Source organism: Leucoraja erinacea, chromosome 27 (assembly GCF_028641065.1).
Source record: "Leucoraja erinacea ecotype New England chromosome 27, Leri_hhj_1, whole genome shotgun sequence".
NCBI classification, from domain to species: Eukaryota; Metazoa; Chordata; class Chondrichthyes; order Rajiformes; family Rajidae; genus Leucoraja; species Leucoraja erinaceus.
The window spans coordinates 16,100,692-16,120,752 of record NC_073403.1 but is presented as its reverse complement, the minus strand read 5'-3'; the positions used below and the strand labels follow the sequence as shown (position 1 = coordinate 16,120,752).

Sequence of the window (20,061 nt, the reverse complement as noted above, 5' to 3'; positions counted from 1 at the left end):
CATTGAACTACAGATGACAGATCCGAAAAACTGGAGTAACTCAGCAGGTCAAGCAGCATTTCTGGAGAAAATGAATAGGTGACGTTTTGGGTCGAGCTTCTTCAGACTGAAGAAGGGCATCGACCTGAAACGTCACCTATTCCTTTTCTCCACAGATGCTGTCTGATCCGCTGAGTTACTCCAGCTTTTTGTGCCTGTCTTCGGTTTAAAACCAGCATCTGCAGTTCCTCCCTACATGCATTGAACTACAGATGTTGAATTGCAGGTGCAGACATACACTGCATTGAGTTGTCTGCCAGAATCTGCAAATCTTAAACTTGCTGCTAGGCATCTAACATTTAAAAACATCTCCTCAATCTTTGCATTCCCTACTGAAAGCCACATATTCAAAGCACCTAAAACGAGCAAGTTTGCCCATATTTGATGGGTTAATGTGCAGGCACGTCATCTTTGTCTGTTGGAGTCAACAAGTGTGAGAAGATTCGATTCAATATCTATAGAATGACACCGCCTCATCAATGAAAACCAGCCAGGTGAAACATAGAAACATAGAAAATAGGTGCAGGAGTAGGCCATTCGGCCCTTCCCATCTTAAGTTGTTAGGTTATATTTTGTTGCAATCTCTCGTACACTAACCATGTGAAGTGGGATTTAAACATTTGCACCCATTTTTAAACTTTGTACATGGATTAAATAAACATTGCTGTCTGGTTTTGTGTTACCATTGAGATTTTTTATTTTAAACTAAATACAAATTTGCTGTAAAATGTCAGTGGAATGTGTTGAGCATCTGGAAAATACACGTGACTTATTAAAATTTGATTTCCCCAAGGTGATCAGTTAGAAGCACTCAAAGCCATTCGCCCTTCTGAGGAACAACCTTAAAATACCTGACTTTGACTCGTTCAGTATCTTGTTTATTCCTGAATGTGCAGAATGTAGGAAGGGCAAATACATGATGAAATAAAACTGCAGTAAAATATGTACAATACAAAAACATCCTTGATGGGTGGTGTAGCTCTGACTTCACTGAAGCCCGTAGCTCTTCAGAGCTAACAAAACCTTCCTCAAGTAGAGTGTGTCGGGATAACCATTCCTGTGAAGAAACAGAGTCCCTGATTATTATTTAGAAGTGATAACACTTAGAATTGAAGCAGAAAAATAAATACTACAGATGCTGGAAATGTCAGGCTCCATTTGTGGAGGGAGAAACGGAGGGGGGGAGGGGGGTTAGAAAGCCTGGCAAGTGATGGGTGGCTTGATTGGCAAATGGATGGAGTAAGCATCAAAGGCTAGCGGGCAAAAAGTGTCAGATATAAAGCCAGTGAAATATAAAGCCAGAGGGGGTGGGGAAATAAGTGGAATGTGGATAAGAAGAACTATGAGTCTCAGGGATGGGAGAGTGAGAACAGGGAGCGATGGAAAGAAAAGGAGTGGGGTGACTGGGGTGGTGGGAGAGATGGGTGCACAGCAGGTGGGATGGAAGCTGGGGGACAAATGGGAATGACGGAGTATTACTAAGGTTGGAGAATTCAATGTTCATACCGTTGGATTGTAAGCTACTCAAGCAGAAAATGAGCTGATCTTGTCTACACCAAGCCTCGGTGCCAGGTCTAATTATCAACCACTTGCTGTCTTTGCTTCCCCTTATTTTGGTCACCATATACGTTACCAATAATATTCAGGGGCAGTAATATGCATGATATCAGGAGATGAGGGGTAATAACTGGAAATCAAGCTGATGAGATTTACAGTTTTGATTAAGGATACAACACAGCTTTACACTAACCAGGGGCTCCAGAAACACTGAAAGTAAGCACGCATGTACAGCAGGCAATGAAGAAAGCTAATGGCATTGTGAGAGGATTTGAGTGTAGGAGCAAGGAGGTCCAACTGCAGTTGTACAGGGCCCTGGTGAAACTGCACCTGGAATATTGTGTGCAGTTTTGGACTCCTAATTTGAGGAAGGACATTCTTGCTTTTGAGGAGGTGCAGTGTAAATTCACCAGGTTAATTCCCGGGATGGCGGGACTGAGATATGATGAAAGAATGAGTCAACTGGGCTTGTATTCACTGGAATTTAGACGAATAGGAGGGGATCTTATAAAAACATATAAAATTCTTAAGTGATTGGACAGGCTAGATGCATGAAAATGTTCCCCAACGTTGGGGGAGTCCAGAACCAGGGCTCACAGTTTAAGAATAAGTGGTAGGCCATTTCAGACTGAGATGAGGAAAAACTTTTTCACCCAGAGAGTTGTGAATCTGGGGAATTCTCTGCCACAGAAGGCAGTGGAGGCTAATTCACTGGATGTTTTCAAGAGGGTTAGATTTGGCTCTTGGGGCTTACAAAATCGAGGGATAAAGCAAGAACGGGGTACTGATGTTGGATGATCAGCCATGATCATATTGAATGGCGGTGCTGGCTCGAAGGGCTGAATGGCCTACTCCTGCAAATATTTTCTGTGTTTCTATGTAACTCTGTACATGTGAAAATAAATTAAACGCCACTCTTTTACTGGCCCACATTACAACGTTCTCGACTGAGCTACACAACTCCCAACAATTTAAGATTTCAAACACCTTCAAATAATGGTATTAATCCATTTCCTGCTCCCGTTGACTTCACACCCACTTTCCTGTTGTTCTCAAATCACTCTGACCTTAAACCAATTGCTAACCTTTCGTTTTCACAGCCATATTTTACACTTCAATCAGTTCTACATCAGATCTACTCCAGCTTCCAAAGGTCATCCACCTAAATTGTTACCCGTCTCTCACTGTCCACAGATGCAACCTGACCTGTTGTCGAGTTCCAGTATTTTTTTTTGATTCATAGCCGATTTGGGAATAGGTTTTGGCCCCGGATGTTGCAGTGCACTTCACAGCCTGTAACAACCACTGTGTTGTGGATAAAACAACAGCAGGCTTGACAACAGCAGATATTTCCACATTCTGTGAGCTTTCAGGGGCCAAGATCCCACATGTGCTGTAGATCATCTTGCTTAGACCTCCAGAGAAGACTAGTGTGGGTGCCCACCACGATTGGGAACAGCGCCAGGGATCCTGGTTCAGTGTAACCCAGTCCAAATCTGCAGCTGGTGGTTTACTGCTGTTACATCCCTTCAGCCTCAAACCCTGGAGTAAGTTCTAGGCCAAAAGGTAAGACCCATAACCCTTTTGGGGGCAGCACAGCTGCTGTTTCACAGCACCAGAGACACAAGCTTGGTCCTGATCTCGGGTACTATCTGTGTGGAGTTTGCGCGTTCTCCCTGTGATCGCATGGGTTTTCTCAAGGTGCTCTGGTTTCCTCCCACCCACAGTTGTAGGTTGATTGGTCTCGGTGGATTTCCTCTAGCGTGTAGGAAGTGGATGCAGAAGTGGAATAACATAGAGCTGATGAAAACGAGGGATCGGTGGTCAGCGTGCACTCGGTGGGCTGAAGGGCCTGTTTCAGGCTGTATCTCTAAACTAAACTAAATTAATGGCATTCTCCACACATACATGGTATCCCTCCTTGAACAGTACAAAAATACATTTGTTCAAAAATAGTTATATCCAAAGTTTTGAGATCAGGATTTGATTAACATTGGTTTATATATTTGTGTGTCCTCTAAACCTACATCATCACATGAGTTCATGTACCAATTTAGATATGGGGGACAGAGAGCTATATGGGACAGATACAGGCCCTTTGGCCCACTGTGTCTAAGGTGACATATTGGGCTAGTCCCTTTACTGTATTTGGCCCCATAGCAGTCTAACCCATTCAGTCCATACATCTGGCCAAATGTCTTTTCAATGATAAAATAAAATGTGACTTTGAAATCAAGATACGGTTTCAATGCACGTACTAATGGAACATAAACCATTTAGTTTGTTTTTGTTTTAAATTATTAAAAGGTTTAAAAATAAATTCAATTGTTCTGTTCGTAGCAAGTAGCTGTACTTGGCAGGAATGTAGTCGTTGTCAGCATTGATCTACTCTTTCTCTCTCCAGTTTAGTTTAGTTTATTGTCACACGTACCAAGATACAGTGTAACGTTTTTTTGTTATGCCATCTAGTCTGGGGACAGACTATACATGATTACAATCAAGCCGTCCAGTGTACTGATTCAGGACAAAGGGAATAACATTTAGTGCAAGATAGAGCTCTCCAACCAAGGTCTGGTTGTGAGACTTGAGTGTAACATGGAGAAAGCTAAGCCCGATCATGGCTTCTCCTATAGCCCCGACAGGTGTAATAATTGAATATTATTGTTATTATTGCACTATTGTTGTTCGTTTTTTATGTGTACATAAGTATGTGTACATATATATACAGTGTGTGTGTGTGTGTGTGTTTATGTGTGACTATGTTTGTGTGTCTATATATACATTGGATTTGTTCTGGTTTATTATATTAAACAAGTACTTTGGTTCTGTCTTCATGAAGGAAGACACAAACAATCTCCCAGATACTAAGGGACCGAGGATCTAGTGAGAGGGAGGAACTGAAGGAAATCCACATTAGTCAGGAAATGGTGTTAGGTAAACTGTTGCGACTGAAGGCAGATAACTCCCCAGGTGCTGATGGTCTGCATCCCAGAGCACTCAAGGAGGTGGCCCTAGAAATCGTGGATGCATTGGTGATCATTTTCCAAAAGGGTAGCCAATGTAACCACACTTTTTAAGAAAGGAGGGAGAGAGAAAACGGGGAATTATAGACCAGTTAGCCTTACATCGGTAGTGGGGGAAGATGCCTGAGTCGATTGTTAAAGATGATATAGCAGCGCATTTGGAAACCAGTGACAGGATCGGTTTAATTCAGCATGGATTTTTGAAGGGGAAATTATGCTCGGCTAATCTTCTGGAATTATTTGAGGATGTAACAAGTAAAACAAGGGAGAGCCAATGGATGTGGTGTATCTGGACTTTCAAAAAGCCTTTGACAAGGTCCCGCACAAGAGATTAGTGTGTAAAATTAGAGCAAGTGGTATTGGGGGGGGGGCACTGGTTGGCACTTTGGTTGCAAGAACAGGAAGAACTGGTTGGCACTTTGGTGGCAAGAACAGGAAGACAGATTATTATCTGAATGGTGTCAGATTAGGAAAAGGGATAGTGCACAACGAGACCTGGGTATGCTTGTGCATCAGCCACTGACAGTAAGCCTGCAGATACAGCAGGCAGTGAAGAAAACTAATGGCATGTTGGCCTTCATTGCAAGAGGATGTGAATTTAGGAGCAAGGAGGTCCCACTGCAGTTGTACAGGGACCTGGTGAAACCGCACCTGGAGTATTGTGTGCAATTTTGGTCTCCTAATTTGAAGAAGGACATTATTGCTATTGAGAAAGTGCAGCGTAGGTTCGCCAGGTTAATTCCAGGGATGGCGGGACTGACATATGATGAAAGAATGTGTCGACTGGGCTTATATTCACTGAAATTTAGAAGGATGAGGGGTTCTTATAGAATAGAAACATATAAAATTCTTAAAGGATTGGACAGGCGAGAAGCAAGAAAAATGTTCCCAATGTTGGGTGAGTCCAGAACCAGGGGTCACAGTTTAAGAATAAGAGGTAGACCATTTAAGACTGAGATGAGGAAAAACCTTTTCACCCAGAAGGCAGTTGAGGCCAATTCACTGGATTTTTCAAGAGAGTTATATTTAGCTCCTAGGATTAAAGGAGTCAAGGGATATGGGGGGGAAAAGCAGGAATGGGGTACTGATTTTAGATGATCATCCATTATCATATTGAATGGTGGTGCTGGTTTGAAGGGCTTAATGGCCTACTCCTGCACCTATTTTTCCATGTTTCTATATTGTTTACAGTGTGCTATCTTTACATATTCAGTTGTGCTGCGGCAAATAAGAATTTATTTGTTCTATCTGGGACACGTGACAATAAATCACTCTTGACACTTGAATAATCAAACTGAGAGAAACAAAATTGACTTACATATCTTTACCTCCCATTATGGCTGTTTTATGAGGAATGTCATTCCATGTCACGTAGGCTTGCCTTCTAGACTCGGACACCACTTTGAAGATCAGGCGTGTCTCGAAAGCTTTCTGTAGCAACATCAAAATCTTCTTTCCTTCGAGATTGTCAGGCAAATAGGCTTTAAACTCCCCTCCTCTAAATGGCTCCCCTGGGTTTGGATCACCCCCCTTTTAAAAAAGAAAAATGAAAGGTTAAAACTCTGAGTGAGGATCTGCAAATTTGTTCCTCCATTCCTTGCCTCCTCCTTGTGGCCGAGAATAGAGGATGACGAGACTGCTCAGGAACGTGAGGTGGTTCGGGCCATAGCAGCTTACACATGATCTTGGTTCAATGGCGGGGATGTCCAAGGCAATCCTGCTCCACATTGTCGCACTACTAGGGCCTCAGTACAGGGCATGTTGGTCTCATAGAGTCATATAGCATGGAAACAGGCCCGTCAGTCAGTCAGTCTCCCCCCCCCCCCCCTCCCCCTCCCTCTCCCCCTCCCCCTCTCCCTCCCACTCTCTTCCCCTCCCTTCCCTCTCCCCCTCCCTCTCTCTCTCCCCCCCCCCCTCCCTCCCCTCCCTCTCCCTGCCTCTCCTCCCTCCCCCCCCCCCCCCACGCTTTGACCAAGGTCTCAGCCATCCTTGCTACCACAGCCACATGCCTCTCCTCAAACATTCAGCATGTCCCACTGTAGCTGCTCCCATTAGTCTAGATTTAATTTTTTTGTAAAAACAAGATTTTCACATTTTTTTAATTGTTTTATATATACTATTTCAATAAAAGATTTGATTTTTAACAAGTGTTGATTTTGTACTTTTAAATAGCGTGTATACTAATGGAAACATTTGTTTAAAGATGTAGCTTAATTTATAATTGACATGCCTACCGCCATTTTATTTCTCCACAAAAATAAAACATTGCCTATACTTCACCTACGATTCTACAAGCACTCATTCCTTCTTAACTACATAAAGTTCTTACCTGTTGGATACCATCAGGGATGTTGTAGATTATTTGCAAGGTCATTTCTCTGCTATATCCACTTAATGGAATATTCAGCACTGCAAGCTTCATAGTAGGTTGGCGTTGCATTTCATTTTTATTTGCAACAGCATTTTGAATGCAGATCAGACAACTTTGATTGGCTGTATGGCATTCCTTGCACAATAAGTGGCCACAGCCCAGCTTTGAGGGCTTGCCCATTTTCTTGCAGTTGTAGCATGCTGATGTTGATTCGCCCGGCTCCAGTGCATCCATTCCTATAGCTGGACTTCTGCATTGGCTTTGCTGAGGGTTTCTCATGGTCTTGCTTTCTTGCAGCACTGTCTCATTGCTCTCACTTTGTTGCTGCACATAGTTTGCTTGCATTTGGCCTTTGGAATCGAAAGCAGAATCGGCGATATATTGACCATTGCTTCTTTGATGCAATGACCAGGCTGACCTATCGGCATAAGAAAGCGTTGGCAATGACTGCGTTGCACTATCCACCTTATTGCGTTGCAAACTGGTCTCCTTATTGTACCACTGGCCTTCCTTCGTTAGCCTACTGGTTGTAAGATGGAATTTATCTGGTAATGTCTTCCTTGTCTTGACTCCTTCTACATCTCCCATCTGCTTGATTGTCTTCTGACCCTTAGAATCAGCCTGGTCTAGAAATGACTCAATACCATTCCCCTCATCGAGAGTTTTTGGTGATCTCTTCTGATCCATAAATGGGCCATATTCCTGCCTTGAATTCAATTCATGGCCATCCCTGTGGAAGTCTGGAGTGTTGATGCCCTCAGGTCTATTGGCTCGACCCAAGGATGAGAAACCATCAGCCGATCGGGTGAAGTTCTCTCTCTCTGTGCCCTGAACATTAACATCGTCAAGTAACGCTTGCTGATTAGAACTTGTGGGCGCAATGTCCATCCAGGACAAGTCTTCCAAAGCTCTCGAACTTAACTCGGGGTTAACAGCTTCCATCACCTTCAAGCAATGTTCATACGTGCCAATAACATGGAAGCCACGTTGCGAAGCAATGAATTTTACCTTGGGGAATGTTTTTGTTAATGTGCTCCTCCATTCTTCCACAGTTTTCTCTGTGCACTCTTCAATACCAAGATCTCTGTAAGGAAGACGATGTTGGGTCAAATGCTTCATGACCAATGTGTAAAGTGACAGAATGTCCTCCTTGGCAGCTGTGACATTGTCCCTGTTCAGTGCTGTTAACATCAGCACTGTCGTTTCTCCCAGCAGTTGCTCATTTACCAAAACCACATTTCTGGTTGTAATTTCTCTTATGGTGACATCATGGATGTCTTTCAGATAAGACCACACATCAGAATCTATCAGAAGCTCTTCAGTGACAGTCACTGCTTCAGTCTGACCTACTTCAGCGGGCTTTTCCTGGGATTTATGGACAGCTTCTCCGGACCGCTTTGATTTTGAGCATCCAGAGAAACTGTTGGTTTTTCGCAAAGATGTTTTGGTGGATTGACGTTCTGAACCTTTAGCTGGAGAAACGGTGTCCAGCAGGTCTCCCTGATGAAAGAGAGTCCCTGCTGATGTTTCTGAGTGGTGGGACTTCACAGGGCCACGCCCTTTGCTACTTTTGTCCTGTTGTCCTTTATTTGTAAAGAGATTGGAAGAATCTCCACCTCCCTGGAATAAAATGTCACTGCCTGTTTTGTCAGGATTTCTCAGTAGCTCGGTTTGATCCGTCAACATAGAAAAATCTTTGCTGCTCCTGGTATGAGACTCTTTGTTGCTTCCACCAAACTGCCCTGTTTCAATGCTTAATGCCTTGTCAGCATTAGTAAATGCCTCTTTGGTGGATGCACTGTCCTGTGGAACTTGCTGCATTTCCCAACTCCTGGTTTGCACCAGTGGACCTCTCACCTTAGTAGACCCTGTCATCAGTTGCTCAGCTGTCTGGTCAGGATTAGGAACCAAATTGTCCTTAGCCACACTGCTTCCTGCCTTAAAGGCACTGTCAACGTTACCACTACCATTGAAGTTTGTAGCCAATTTGTGTTCCTTTCTGCCACTTGTCTTTGGAAATACTACTTGACTGACGTCCTTAAATCCTTGCAGAGAGTGAGACGTATTGCTGGTGTTAGCCTGGTCATTTACAGGGCCACTGCCTAATGCCACAACTTTTTCTTTCTGAGATCGTGCTTCCAGATCCTCCTTCAAATCCTGTAGATACTTCTTGGCCAGGGAACAATCATACAAAGTGCCTATTAAGTAAAAATAATTTGCGTCTTGGTTGAAATTTATTTGGGGGTATTGTGCCTGGATGCTTACGTAGATGTTCTGCAGCAGTTTGGCGTCATGAGTTAGACTCTCCTTCCCGATCTGTTCTTTGCGAAGCATTGATTCAAACTCTTGGTAGAGATAAGAGAGCTCCTGATGTGCCTGCTGCAGTGACGTTGCGATCTCCAAACAGCCAGGGGCTGCATGCAGATAGACCATGGTGATGCCTTCTTCAGTGACATCCACCACCTCCACAATGTATTTGAGCAGGATGCTTTCATACCTGTCTTTACAAAATTTCAGAATATACAGAAAAATATCAGAGTCCATCAATAAAGTGTAATCCTGAAGTGTGCCTGTATGTTGCTCTTTGTCCCGTGGCACATCAGTGCCTTTCCTGTCAGTTGCATGAACAGAACTTTCCATTCCAGCCTTAGTTTGCAATTCTAAATTGTCCCCCTTGGTGTAAGAACCTGCGTTTGATTTCTGGGCACCTTTCCCATTCCCGTTTGAACGACCGATGGCCGGACTTTCTTGGCTCTTGTGTTGTTGGTGCTGAGTTTCACTGGGGTCGACATTGGTTTGGTCGGGGTTTAAACTGAGCAATGGATGAATCTCTCCGCTGAGTTCCTTAATGGCTGAGAATGGGCCGGCCACTGTGCACTGCTCTGCTTTCTGATTAAAACCAAAGTGAATTTCTTTATGCGTCTTCTGAAACTGTCTTATTAATCTTCTCCCACCATAGAGTTTTCCATAGTTTATTGTCATGGAAACATGGGGGATGACCTGATGACAAATAAAAGACTAACAGTAGTTAGAGTCCAAAATAAATAGTATACCTAAAACATACAGCACAGGAACATGCCCTTTGGCCCATAATGTCTCTGTTGAACATGCTAAAACAATCTCTTCTACCTGCATGTGATTCATATCCCACCATTACCTGTATATCCATGTGCCTATCTAAATGCCACTATCATATCTGCCATCTCCTTCTTCTTGCGTATGGCGTGCACAGCCTAAAGTTGTAGGACAACTTGTTCTATTTGATCTTATTTGATTGTGCACACCAGGTTGCTGGCATTCGTCGAAACAGGGCGGACCACATGAAGGTTCCAATCCCCCACCCCAAATCTGCCATCATATTCATGTGAACAACTTGAAGCTTGAAAGAAAACTTAGTTTTATTTAAATGGATGAAATCTGGTAACAAAATGAAGTTAGAACAGTGTGTAGAGAAGATGTATGAGGATTTTGCCAGGACTTGAGGGCCTGAGCTATAGGGAGAGATTGAACAACCTAGGACTGAGGGGTAATTTTAGAGAAATATATAAAATCATGAGGGGAATAGATATAGTGAATGAACAACACCTATTTTTCTCCAGAGTTAGAGGAATCAAGAACTATAGGTCATGGGTTTAAGGTGATAGTGGAAAAATTTACTAGGTACTTGAGGGGCACCTTTTTTGCCCAGGTGGGTATCTGGAACAAGCATATGAAGTAGATGAAGCAGGTACAGTAACAACATTTAAAATAAATGTAAACAAGTTCATGGATTAAATTTAGAGGGGCATGAGCCAAATAGGGGGTAAATGGGACTAGCTTGGATGGGGTATCTTTCCCATGGACAAGTTGGACCAATTGATCTCTAACTATGCTGTATGATTCTATGAATACATTCAAATGACCCATCCTAAATAAAATTAATATCTTGGTTAAAAGGTTAAGCAGAAACCATTATAGAGAACGGGAAAAACACACAACTGTGCTAATGCTGTCAGAGGGATTTCAGAGGGATATCAGAGTCTGTGATTGTGTATAATAATACTTGTAAACAATAGTTACAAATATTTGTAATACATTTTTTTAAACTTTTTTCCCCGTGACACTGTGCACAAGCTGACAAGACTGTATTAAACCTTAAATAAAAGCAGGGTGAGAGTTTGGGTGATCATTGGATTCAATGTGCTGGCTGATCTGACTCATTTTCATTTTGATAACATACACTCTCTTTTTTATTTGACTGTTGCATAATATACTGCAATATCAACATTTTAAAAATGGAAACCATTCACATGAGAATCTCACACTCCAGCCACTTCAATGGGAGGGAGGGCGTAATCAGTGTTACAAATTTACACCCCAGTTTACATTATAAATGTAAAGATTTGACACTGGGCACAGACACAATTTTAACAACAAGGAAAGATGTAAAATGACATGCTTTGTCATCCTTTTAATTCAGCAATAAAAAATAATTTAACAAATTTAAAACGGTCACTATCAAATGAATCAACATTCATACCTAATACTTAAATTTTAAAAGATTTCCCTGCCGCCTGTACAGGAACCCTCAGGTTAATCCCACAAGCTGCTGTTCAATAGAAACCAGGAACACGTTGCAATTCATAAACTTGTTGTTTTTCACAAAGGTTTTTAAGTACATTTGTTAAAAATACACAGTTATTGTGGTAGAATAAGGGGTAAGCCATTTAGAACAGAGACGAGGGAACACTTTTTCTCACAGAGAGTTGTGAGTCTGTGGAATTCTCTGCCTCAGAGGGCAGTGGAGGCCGGTTCCCTGGATACTTTCAAGAGAGAGCTAGATAGGGCTCTTAAAAATAGCGGTCAGAGGATATGGGGAGAAGGCAGGAATGAGGTACTGATTGGGGATGATCAGCCATGATCACATTGAATGGCGGTGCTCACTCGAAGGGCCGAGTGGCCTACTCCTGCACCTATTGTCTATTATCCTCTGGTGAATTAATAAGCAATTGGTATTGTCTGCAAGCAGGTATAACATTTCTACTGAAGCCTCTGCTGTCAATGCATCAGGAGCATGGTTCAGAACCGTATAGTGCACCACACATGTCCAATCTTAGCCTTAACTTGGCAGTTCACTAGTGACCACAACTAGAAGATAGTCATGAAATATGGAAATGAAAATCTATTTGGAAATATATCAATAATTTTTCATTTACCTGATCAACTTGGATCACAGTATTAGCGGACTTCACTTTTAACTTGTGTTGTTCCCCGTTAATTGCAAGAACATGGTTTTCAATTTGGAGAACTCGCTGAGCCACTGAATAAGGAATACAAAACGATTATATTTAAGACCATAGACTTATATGTTCGCTAACATTGTCAGTCATTATCTGGCCCATCAATAGGAGTTCTCAAGACGTAAAACCTGGGATGGCACAATGGTGTAATGGTTAGCAATGCAGACTCGCAGTGCTAGAGACCTGGGTTCAATCATGACCGCTGGTGCTGCCAGTGTGGAGTCTGCAAGTTCTCCCTGTGACCAAGGATCCTGATCCAAAATGTCACCTATCCTTGATCTTCGGAGATGCTGGACGTTCCTGGTTCCATTCATATTACCTGTGGGGTGGGTGGCACTGTTAGAACCCGGAGTGTAGGTGGGTGACTTTGCATTAGGCATTCCCCCATGCTAAACTAAACCCTGCTGTGTGACAAACCATCTGCAGACAAGTGGGTCAGTTTCCCTGTGTACGTTGCTTGAATTTCCATCATCAACTGTACACCTTTCTTTGGCCAGTGTTTGTTACTGAACCAGATTACTTTCTGCATCCATGGCGTATTTATCCCTGAAGTGACATTCTGACTCGATGTTACAAAGGCATCCAATCTCGTTCTCTGTAATCTCACCTGCATCACCTGAGGTCCTGGGTCAAGCCTTTGTCATCTTCACTACCCTCACAGATACGTCTAATCGTCCATAAAGAGGGTAGAGAGTGTGTTTTCACATGAAGGGTAGGCAGTCAGAACCCTTTTCCAAGGATAGAAATGTCACAGACTGGAGGGCTTAGCTTCAAGGTGAGAGGGGCAAAATTTAAAGGAGATAGTCCTAGTATGTTTTTTACACAGAGGGTGGTGGGTGTTGAAACACACTGGCAGGGGTGGTGGTGGAGGCAAGGGCTGGAAAAAGAGGGAGCAGGTAGGAATGGGAAACAAAGGGATACTCTGCAAGCCATGAACGGCATTATGGAATATTGCAGGGAGCAAAATCATTATGAAGCACCCCCAACAAAACCCATGCCAGTGACAACTGAACCGCTCTCCATTTCTTCTTTTGTTCCAAGCTAGAATGAGCCTGAAAATATAAAGTGCTGGAGGAACTCAGCAGGTCAGGCACCATCTGTGGAGGGAATGGAGCGATGACGTTTTGGGTTGGGATCCTTCTTCTGAAAGATGGGAGTATGGCGATGAAAGCCGGAAAGGAGAGTGCGGTAAAGCAAAGCCTGGCTAGTGATAGGTGGGTACAGATGAGGGTAGGTGGTTGGTTGATGAGGTGGAGTAAGTCACAAGAGCTAGAGGTGAAAAAGAGACAAAAGACATAAAGAGAGATGAGGAGGAGTGAAATGGAAAGCCGGAGAGAGGAGTGTGGGTGGATGGCGACTGAGGGGAGGGGGACAGGGGCGAGGGGATAGAGAGGGAATATAAGGGAAATAAATGTAGGACAAAGGAGGGACAGGGAACAGGGTGGCTGGGAATAAGTTATGTTCACTTCATCAGAGAATGGCTGGCATTTTCATGCCTTTTATTTCTGGAATTTCATTTTGCAGCCTACCTTCTGCTTCCTCAAAGATGATGAGAGCAGATGAGAGTGTCTCCGAGGGGAACACCACGTCGATGATTTCACCTCCTCCGTTCTTGGTCCGCAAGAAATGAATCATGAGCTTGTCTTCGAGGCTCTGCTTTGAAAAGCCTCTGGGGAGGTCAGACACGTGTACGCTCCTCTCCATTTCAGACTGCAACAGAAAAGGATCGTTTAAGCTCAAAACACCAAATTCTGCATTTCCTTCCTTACAACAGTACCTGTGCATTAAAGCTATGTTATTGACTGTAAATCACAATAGATTGTTGATAAGATATGAAGGATACTATACGAAGGCAAGTTTTCTATTTCTGTCTTCATCCAACTTAGGCTCTTAGTTTCATGCAGCCAGAACTATGCTTGGGGGTGGGTCTGACATTTGTCGAGGGACAGTCGTACAGCTGTACAGCGCAGAAACAGACCATTCGGCCCACCTTGTCCATACTGACCAAGTTGGCATACTTGGCTGCTGCCATTTGTCTGCATTTGGCCCATCGCCCTCTAAACCTTTCCTATTCACATATCTAACCAAAGGCCTTTTAAAAGTCGTAATTGCATCCGCTTCTCTAGCGTCCTTAGGTAGCTCATTCCAGATACAGATTACTCTCGTGATCACTTTATGATCAATATTATAATAAGCGCTGGCGATGAGAGAAGGATCACAAGACAGCTTGTTCGTCAGTCCACGGTAGCTTCCAGCCCAACGGTGCCAATCACCCGATTGCTAACCCTATTAAGTCCTTAAGTCCTCTTCCCATTCCCATACTGGCCTTTTTTGTCCAAGGCCTCCTCCATTGCCAGAGTAAAGCTACACACAAACTTGAGGAACAGCACCTCTTATTTTGGGTAGCTTACAATAACTCAATGGTATGAGCAATGAAATCTCCAATTTTAGGTCCTCACATAACCCTTTTCCCCTCTCCCCAGTGCCCCCACCTAGGTTCACACCTATTTCTCCTCTCCACTTCACCTCCCTTCTACATTCCTTCCTCCAATTTCACAGTTCGCGACTCTTTAATCCTTTTCATTTCTGGCCTTTGTCCGACCATCTACCTATCAGAAACCCCCCTCATCTGCCATGCTTTGCCCTGGCCCTCATCTCTTCCAGTTTTCCTTCCGCCCAGGACAATCAATCAGAAAAAGGGCTTTGACTCAAAGCATCACCTATCTATGTCCTGCTCAAATGCTGCCTGACCTGCTGAGTTACTCCAACACTTTGTGTCATTTGTTAATAGAGTAACCAGGGAATGCACACACAAGCATGAGGAGCTTGGTATTGAGTGTCTATAAAAATTAAAAGGGTCCACAATAATCTGAATACAACAAGTTCCTTTCTACACAATTACCATATGGTACCTGCAATATATATTGTTAGGATTCCTAAGGTTACTACAATGACCCAGGTACGAAGTGTTTCCCCTGCACTGGTATTTTTCATGTGATCAGTCTCATTGACTTTAGTAGAACATGTCCAAACATGCCCAAGGTATAAATAATCATAGTAGAAGATTAGAAATGCATAGCTGGCCTGCCAGCTTCTAGCAAAGAACAATGAATGTTAAGGTTCAGGAAGGTGCATTGCTGTAAACACCAACAGGACTTCCTCTCTTTAGAAATTGCCTTTTTTTGGAGCACTTACACAGTTTATTTGGCGATTTAATTGTCTAGCTGTAAATCAGCCATCTTCTTTCCAATGTAGAGGACATAAGAACTAGAAGGCCGAGGTTTAAGATGAGAGGGGAAAGATTCAATAGGGACCTGAGGGGGCAACTTTATCACACAGAGGGTTGTGGGTATATGGAACCAGCCAACGGAGGAAATAATTGAGGCGGGTACGATAACAGCACCCAAGATATATTTACACAGATACGAAAGGTTCAGAGTGGTGAGGAATACGATGTATTCAAGAGAGAGTTAGATATAGTTCTTAAGGGCTAAAGGGATATGGGGAGAAAGCAGGAACGGGGTACTGGTTTTGGATGATCAACAATGATCATATTGCATGGCAGTGCTGGCTCGAGTGGCCTACTCCTGCACTTATTTTCTATGTTTCTATGAGCCAAAAGCAGGCAATTGGGTCTGGCTGAGAAGGGGCATCTTGGTCGGCATGATCCATTTGGGCTGGGCAGCCTGTTTCTGTGTGTATGACTCTAGACCCTTGGGCTCACACCTCAACAGCACACAATATGCTGTGCAAATGGTGGAAAGAGCTACCCCCTCTCACACCTCCCCTATCCCACCCCAAAGATGCATCACCTGGCCCACCTCTGCCAGGGTCCGCCGACCCCTCCTCCCCCTATCAGTTGCCCCCAACCCACCTGAAGGCAATGGTCGTCTCCAATCCTGAGGGAACCACTCAAGAAGAAGTAATTCTGGCTTTGGTTAAGAGATGAACGCTGGCCCAAGCTGCACTCGGTATGCAACCGGGGCTAAGCTCAACATCTCCCGTGGCGGGGGCACCTTCCTCAGTCTAGCCTAGAGGGCCAGACTAGACTCCTAGACGGGACGAGCGGCCACAGCCCCTGGACCTGGAGACTGGGAGGCGACGCACTGAGGGTTGGCGACTAGTTGCTTCGACCAGACTCAAATCTTCAGACTATGCTACGGCGCAATCTGAAGGCATTAGCCCGGGCCTCTGGAACAGCTTAACCCAGCGAGGCCACACTCCCTCACAGTGGAACATCTCCGCTGGCCCCAGCCCTCGACATTACATTCTGTTTCAGGGTGACTCATCCTGTGCGCTGTTTATCCAAACTAACTAACTCCAGCCCCACAAGCGGGGTCTCTTGCTGTCGACCAGGCTCGCGATGTTTACGACTACATAAATGCGGATGTTGCCATTTTATTTTTCTTTTGTAGCCACCCACACGTTCCTTTCCGACGGAGAAAAGCCCCACCGAAGGGTTTAGCAATGGGTTTACTTTTTCGGCCAGTCCCACCAGGTTTAAAAACGGACACCAGAGCCCTTACCTTTGTCGACCATCCGAACCATCCTCGAATCCGTGGAGAAACAGAAAAGAAAAAACGCAACCGCGAATATATCAGTATCGAAAGTGAAAGTCTGATTTCAGGGCTGGCTGCAGCCCTGAGTCTGATCCCCGCTGCAAGAGACTAGACCTGGCCGGGTTAGACACACCGAGCTCCGGCTCTCTCTCTCTGTGTAACGCGGGCTTCATCTTTGCAACCGCAGGCAAGGAGCATCAGGCAGCTCTGCAGAGACAGGGGCAGGGACAGGGACAGGGACAGGCTCATCTCCCCGGCACGGCAGCGCCAGCGTAGGTCCCAAACACCCTCAGTGTTGGCCCGGGAATCTGGCGGAATTTGAACCGCTGCGGGCAGCCTGGGGAACAAGAGGAGGCCGAAATCACTGGAGCGTTTGGGGGACAGTCTTGGAAGAACGACACCTCGTATTCCGCTTGGCAACAGACACAGAATGCTGGAGTAACTCAGCGGGACAGGCAGCATCTCCGGAGAGAAGGAATGGGTGCTGTTTCGGTTCCAGACACCTTCCTCATCCCAATTCGTGTGTAGGAAGGAACTGCAGATGCTGGTTTACACCGAAGATAAGACACAAAATGCTGGAGTAACTCGGCGGGACAGGCAGCATCTCTGGAGAGAAGGAATGTCTTCAGTCTGAAAAAAGGTCTCGACCCGAAACGTCACCAGAGATGCTGCTTGTCCCATTGAACTACTCCAGCATTTTGTGTCCTTCCTACTCATATTCCGCTTGGGTAGCTTACAACCAAACGCAAGAACACTGACTTCTCTGATTTCAAGTAATACCTTCCCTACCAGCAACCCCTCTCCCCCCAGTTCCCTTGCCACCTCTGTGCAACGCACATATCTCCCACCACCCCAGCGATCCCTTCATGTGAGGCAGGTTCACCTGCACCTCTAACTATTCTACCCCAATGGATGCACCCGTTGTGGCCTCCGTTACATCGGCCTCTAATGCCAGCGTGAGGCCACATGCAAACAGGGGGAACAGTACCTCATATTCTGCTCAGGTAGTTACAACCCAATGGTATGAACATTGAATTCTCCAATTTTAGGTAACTAACCTACACACACCCGTCCCCTCATTTTCCCTGTGCTCCACATGGATGGGCACACATTCCTCGCGTTTCCCTTCCCCTCCCATCCCCTTCCACCTATATTCCTTCCTCTGGCTTCACATTTCGTGCCCCTTCTATCCTTATCTCACACTTCTGGTCTTTTCATTGCTGGCTTTTCCATACATTACATGTATCCACCTATCACTTACCTGATTTTGTACCTCTTTTCCAGGTTCCCCCCACCCCCTTACAATCAGTCCGTAGAAGGGTCCTGACCCAAAACGTCACCCATCCATGTTCCCCAGAGATGCTGCCCATCCAGCACTTTGTCTCCATTTATGGCCCCTCTATTTCCTGGTTGAAAGCTACTTTTTCAGTCACACCGACGCATTACCTCCTATACCATATAGTTTCATTTTCACAAAGATCATGGATTTGATTTCTGGAAACCAAGTATATCACATCTACTGGTTCCCCTTTCTCCACTACACGGTGCTTCTTCAATGAGAGCAAATAAAGAAATCAAACATGATTTCCCTTTGATAAAAAAATGCGTTGCCATTGTCTGGTTATTTGTATTTTTTTCAATATCCTGCTAGAAAATCATTCATAATAACCTGATGATAATGTTAAAGTCTTTAAAATGCATTTTATCTTGTGATTTTAAGATTTAGCATTAACAGTTTTTGTTGTTTTGTTTTCCAAAACAGCAAATGCAGAAAACATTTCTTATATAAGAGAAATGAGATTCTGTAAAGATTACTGATGATGCATTTAGCGATCTTTAGAACAGAAATGCTTCTTATTCCACCCATTTGCCAATCAAACCCTCATCTGTATTCATCTATCACTTGCCAAGTCTAGTTTCGCCCTCATCTCTTTTCCAGCCTTCTCTTTCCCTACTACAATCAATCTGCAGAAGGGCCCCAACTCGAAACGTCTGTCCATTCCCTCTGAGTTCCTCCAGCACTTTGTGCTTTGCTCAATATTCCAACATCTGCAGTTTCTTGCATATCCTTTTTAATGCTTTTTATGTTGGGAGTCGTTTAGTGAGGCAGCATTTGATTCTGAAAGTATTTTTTTGGTGTTGAAAATAGGATTGGATAATTTATGCGATATTAATTGAAATAGATTGAGAACAATTAATTCCCTTGTGTGCTGGGAATAATTTTGCTATTCTAAAGATGGCTATCCTCAATCAATGAGAGGCAAGAAATCTTTACTGAATTGCATTGCACCTCATGAGAGAGGCACTCCCAAAGGTCTGCGAATGATTAAATATTCTGGTCAGTGCTTGTAACTTAATGAAATATTGATAAATTACTCACTAACTGAATTAGGAAAAAATATACATTTTGTACACCTGAGCAAATAATAATCTCAACAATATGTACTCAGCGAAATGTATATCCTCAGATATAGGAGCGGGCAGGAAATAGCAGGATATAGACCATGTGTAGGCAGATGGCATTTAGATTGGCTTAATGGTCGGCACGGACATGGTGAGTTGAAGGGCCACAGAGGTTTAGTTGTGGTGGGGAAGAGAGTCACCCCCTCTTGTTAGAGAGTCCTGTTAGACAGAGGTGTGGGGACTGTCCCCCATCTGTGATCCCTCCTGCCCTCCAACCCCCTTTCTTGTTACCCACCCCCGCCCCCGTCAGTCTGAAGAAGGGTTTCGGCCCGAAACTATTTCCTTCGCTCCATAGATGTGCTGGCTGAGTTTCTGCTTTTTTGTGTATCTTCTCCTGCTCTGCAGTTCCCTCTTAAAAACTAAATGCTCTGATATCTTTCCTGCTTCATCCACAACAGTCTCTGCACTCCGTCCTGTGCTCCACTAGTGGGTTCATCTCCTTCAGCTTAGTGTGGACTGCGCAAAACCTTTTGGTCTCCAGCAGAAGGAAGCATCCACAAGCAAGGGCTGTGATTAGCACACTCCAAAGTCCAGCACATGCTCTGGGACTCACCAAGCCAGCCCTGACCTGCCCACGGCGTATATGTGGGATATCCACTCTCTATTGACATCTCCACCAAGGTTCCTCTGCACGTATGGTGTGGTATTGCTGTGAGGTGTTCTCAAATAAACATTAACATTAGGTTGGAGACACAAGAAACTGCAGTTGCTGGAACCTGAGGAAAATACAAAGTACTGGAGGAATTCAGCGGAGCAGCATCCCAGGAGTA

General features: G+C 44.2%; 1 protein-coding gene across 3 annotated transcripts; it reads right to left on the bottom strand.

Annotated features, from left to right (window-relative positions):
* Positions 1-711: 711 nt before the first annotated feature.
* Positions 712-17,427, bottom strand: si:busm1-163l24.3 (uncharacterized). 3 transcript variants are annotated; one of them, XM_055657174.1, is made up of 6 exons: positions 16,796-17,427; positions 13,799-13,979; positions 12,186-12,289; positions 6,949-9,990; positions 5,938-6,149; positions 712-1,096 (listed from the first exon to the last, which is right to left on the bottom strand). In XM_055657174.1, exons 2-6 carry the CDS (start codon positions 13,971-13,973, stop codon positions 1,027-1,029), a joined length of 3,603 nt encoding a protein of 1,200 aa, XP_055513149.1. In that variant the 5' UTR covers positions 13,974-13,979; positions 16,796-17,427; the 3' UTR covers positions 712-1,026. The 3 variants fall into 3 exon arrangements, with proteins under 3 accessions (XP_055513149.1, XP_055513152.1, XP_055513151.1); XM_055657177.1 differs by having other exon boundaries at positions 5,948-6,149; XM_055657176.1 differs by lacking the exon at positions 16,796-17,427 and adding an exon at positions 16,144-16,759.
* Positions 17,428-20,061: the final 2,634 nt, after the last annotated feature.

Excerpts from the sequence above, each read along its gene's own strand:
- si:busm1-163l24.3 (XM_055657174.1), bottom strand. The coding sequence starts at position 13,973 with ATGGAGAGGAGCGTACACGTGTCTGACCTCCCCAGAGGCTTTTCAAAG. Across the intron at positions 12,290-13,798 it reads CATCTTTGAGGAAGCAGAAG|TGGCTCAGCGAGTTCTCCAA; the intron begins GTAGGCTGCAAA and ends TTCCTTATTCAG. Across the intron at positions 1,097-5,937 it reads ATAATGGGAGGTAAAGATAT|GAATGGTTATCCCGACACAC; the intron begins GTAAGTCAATTT and ends GTTTCTTCACAG.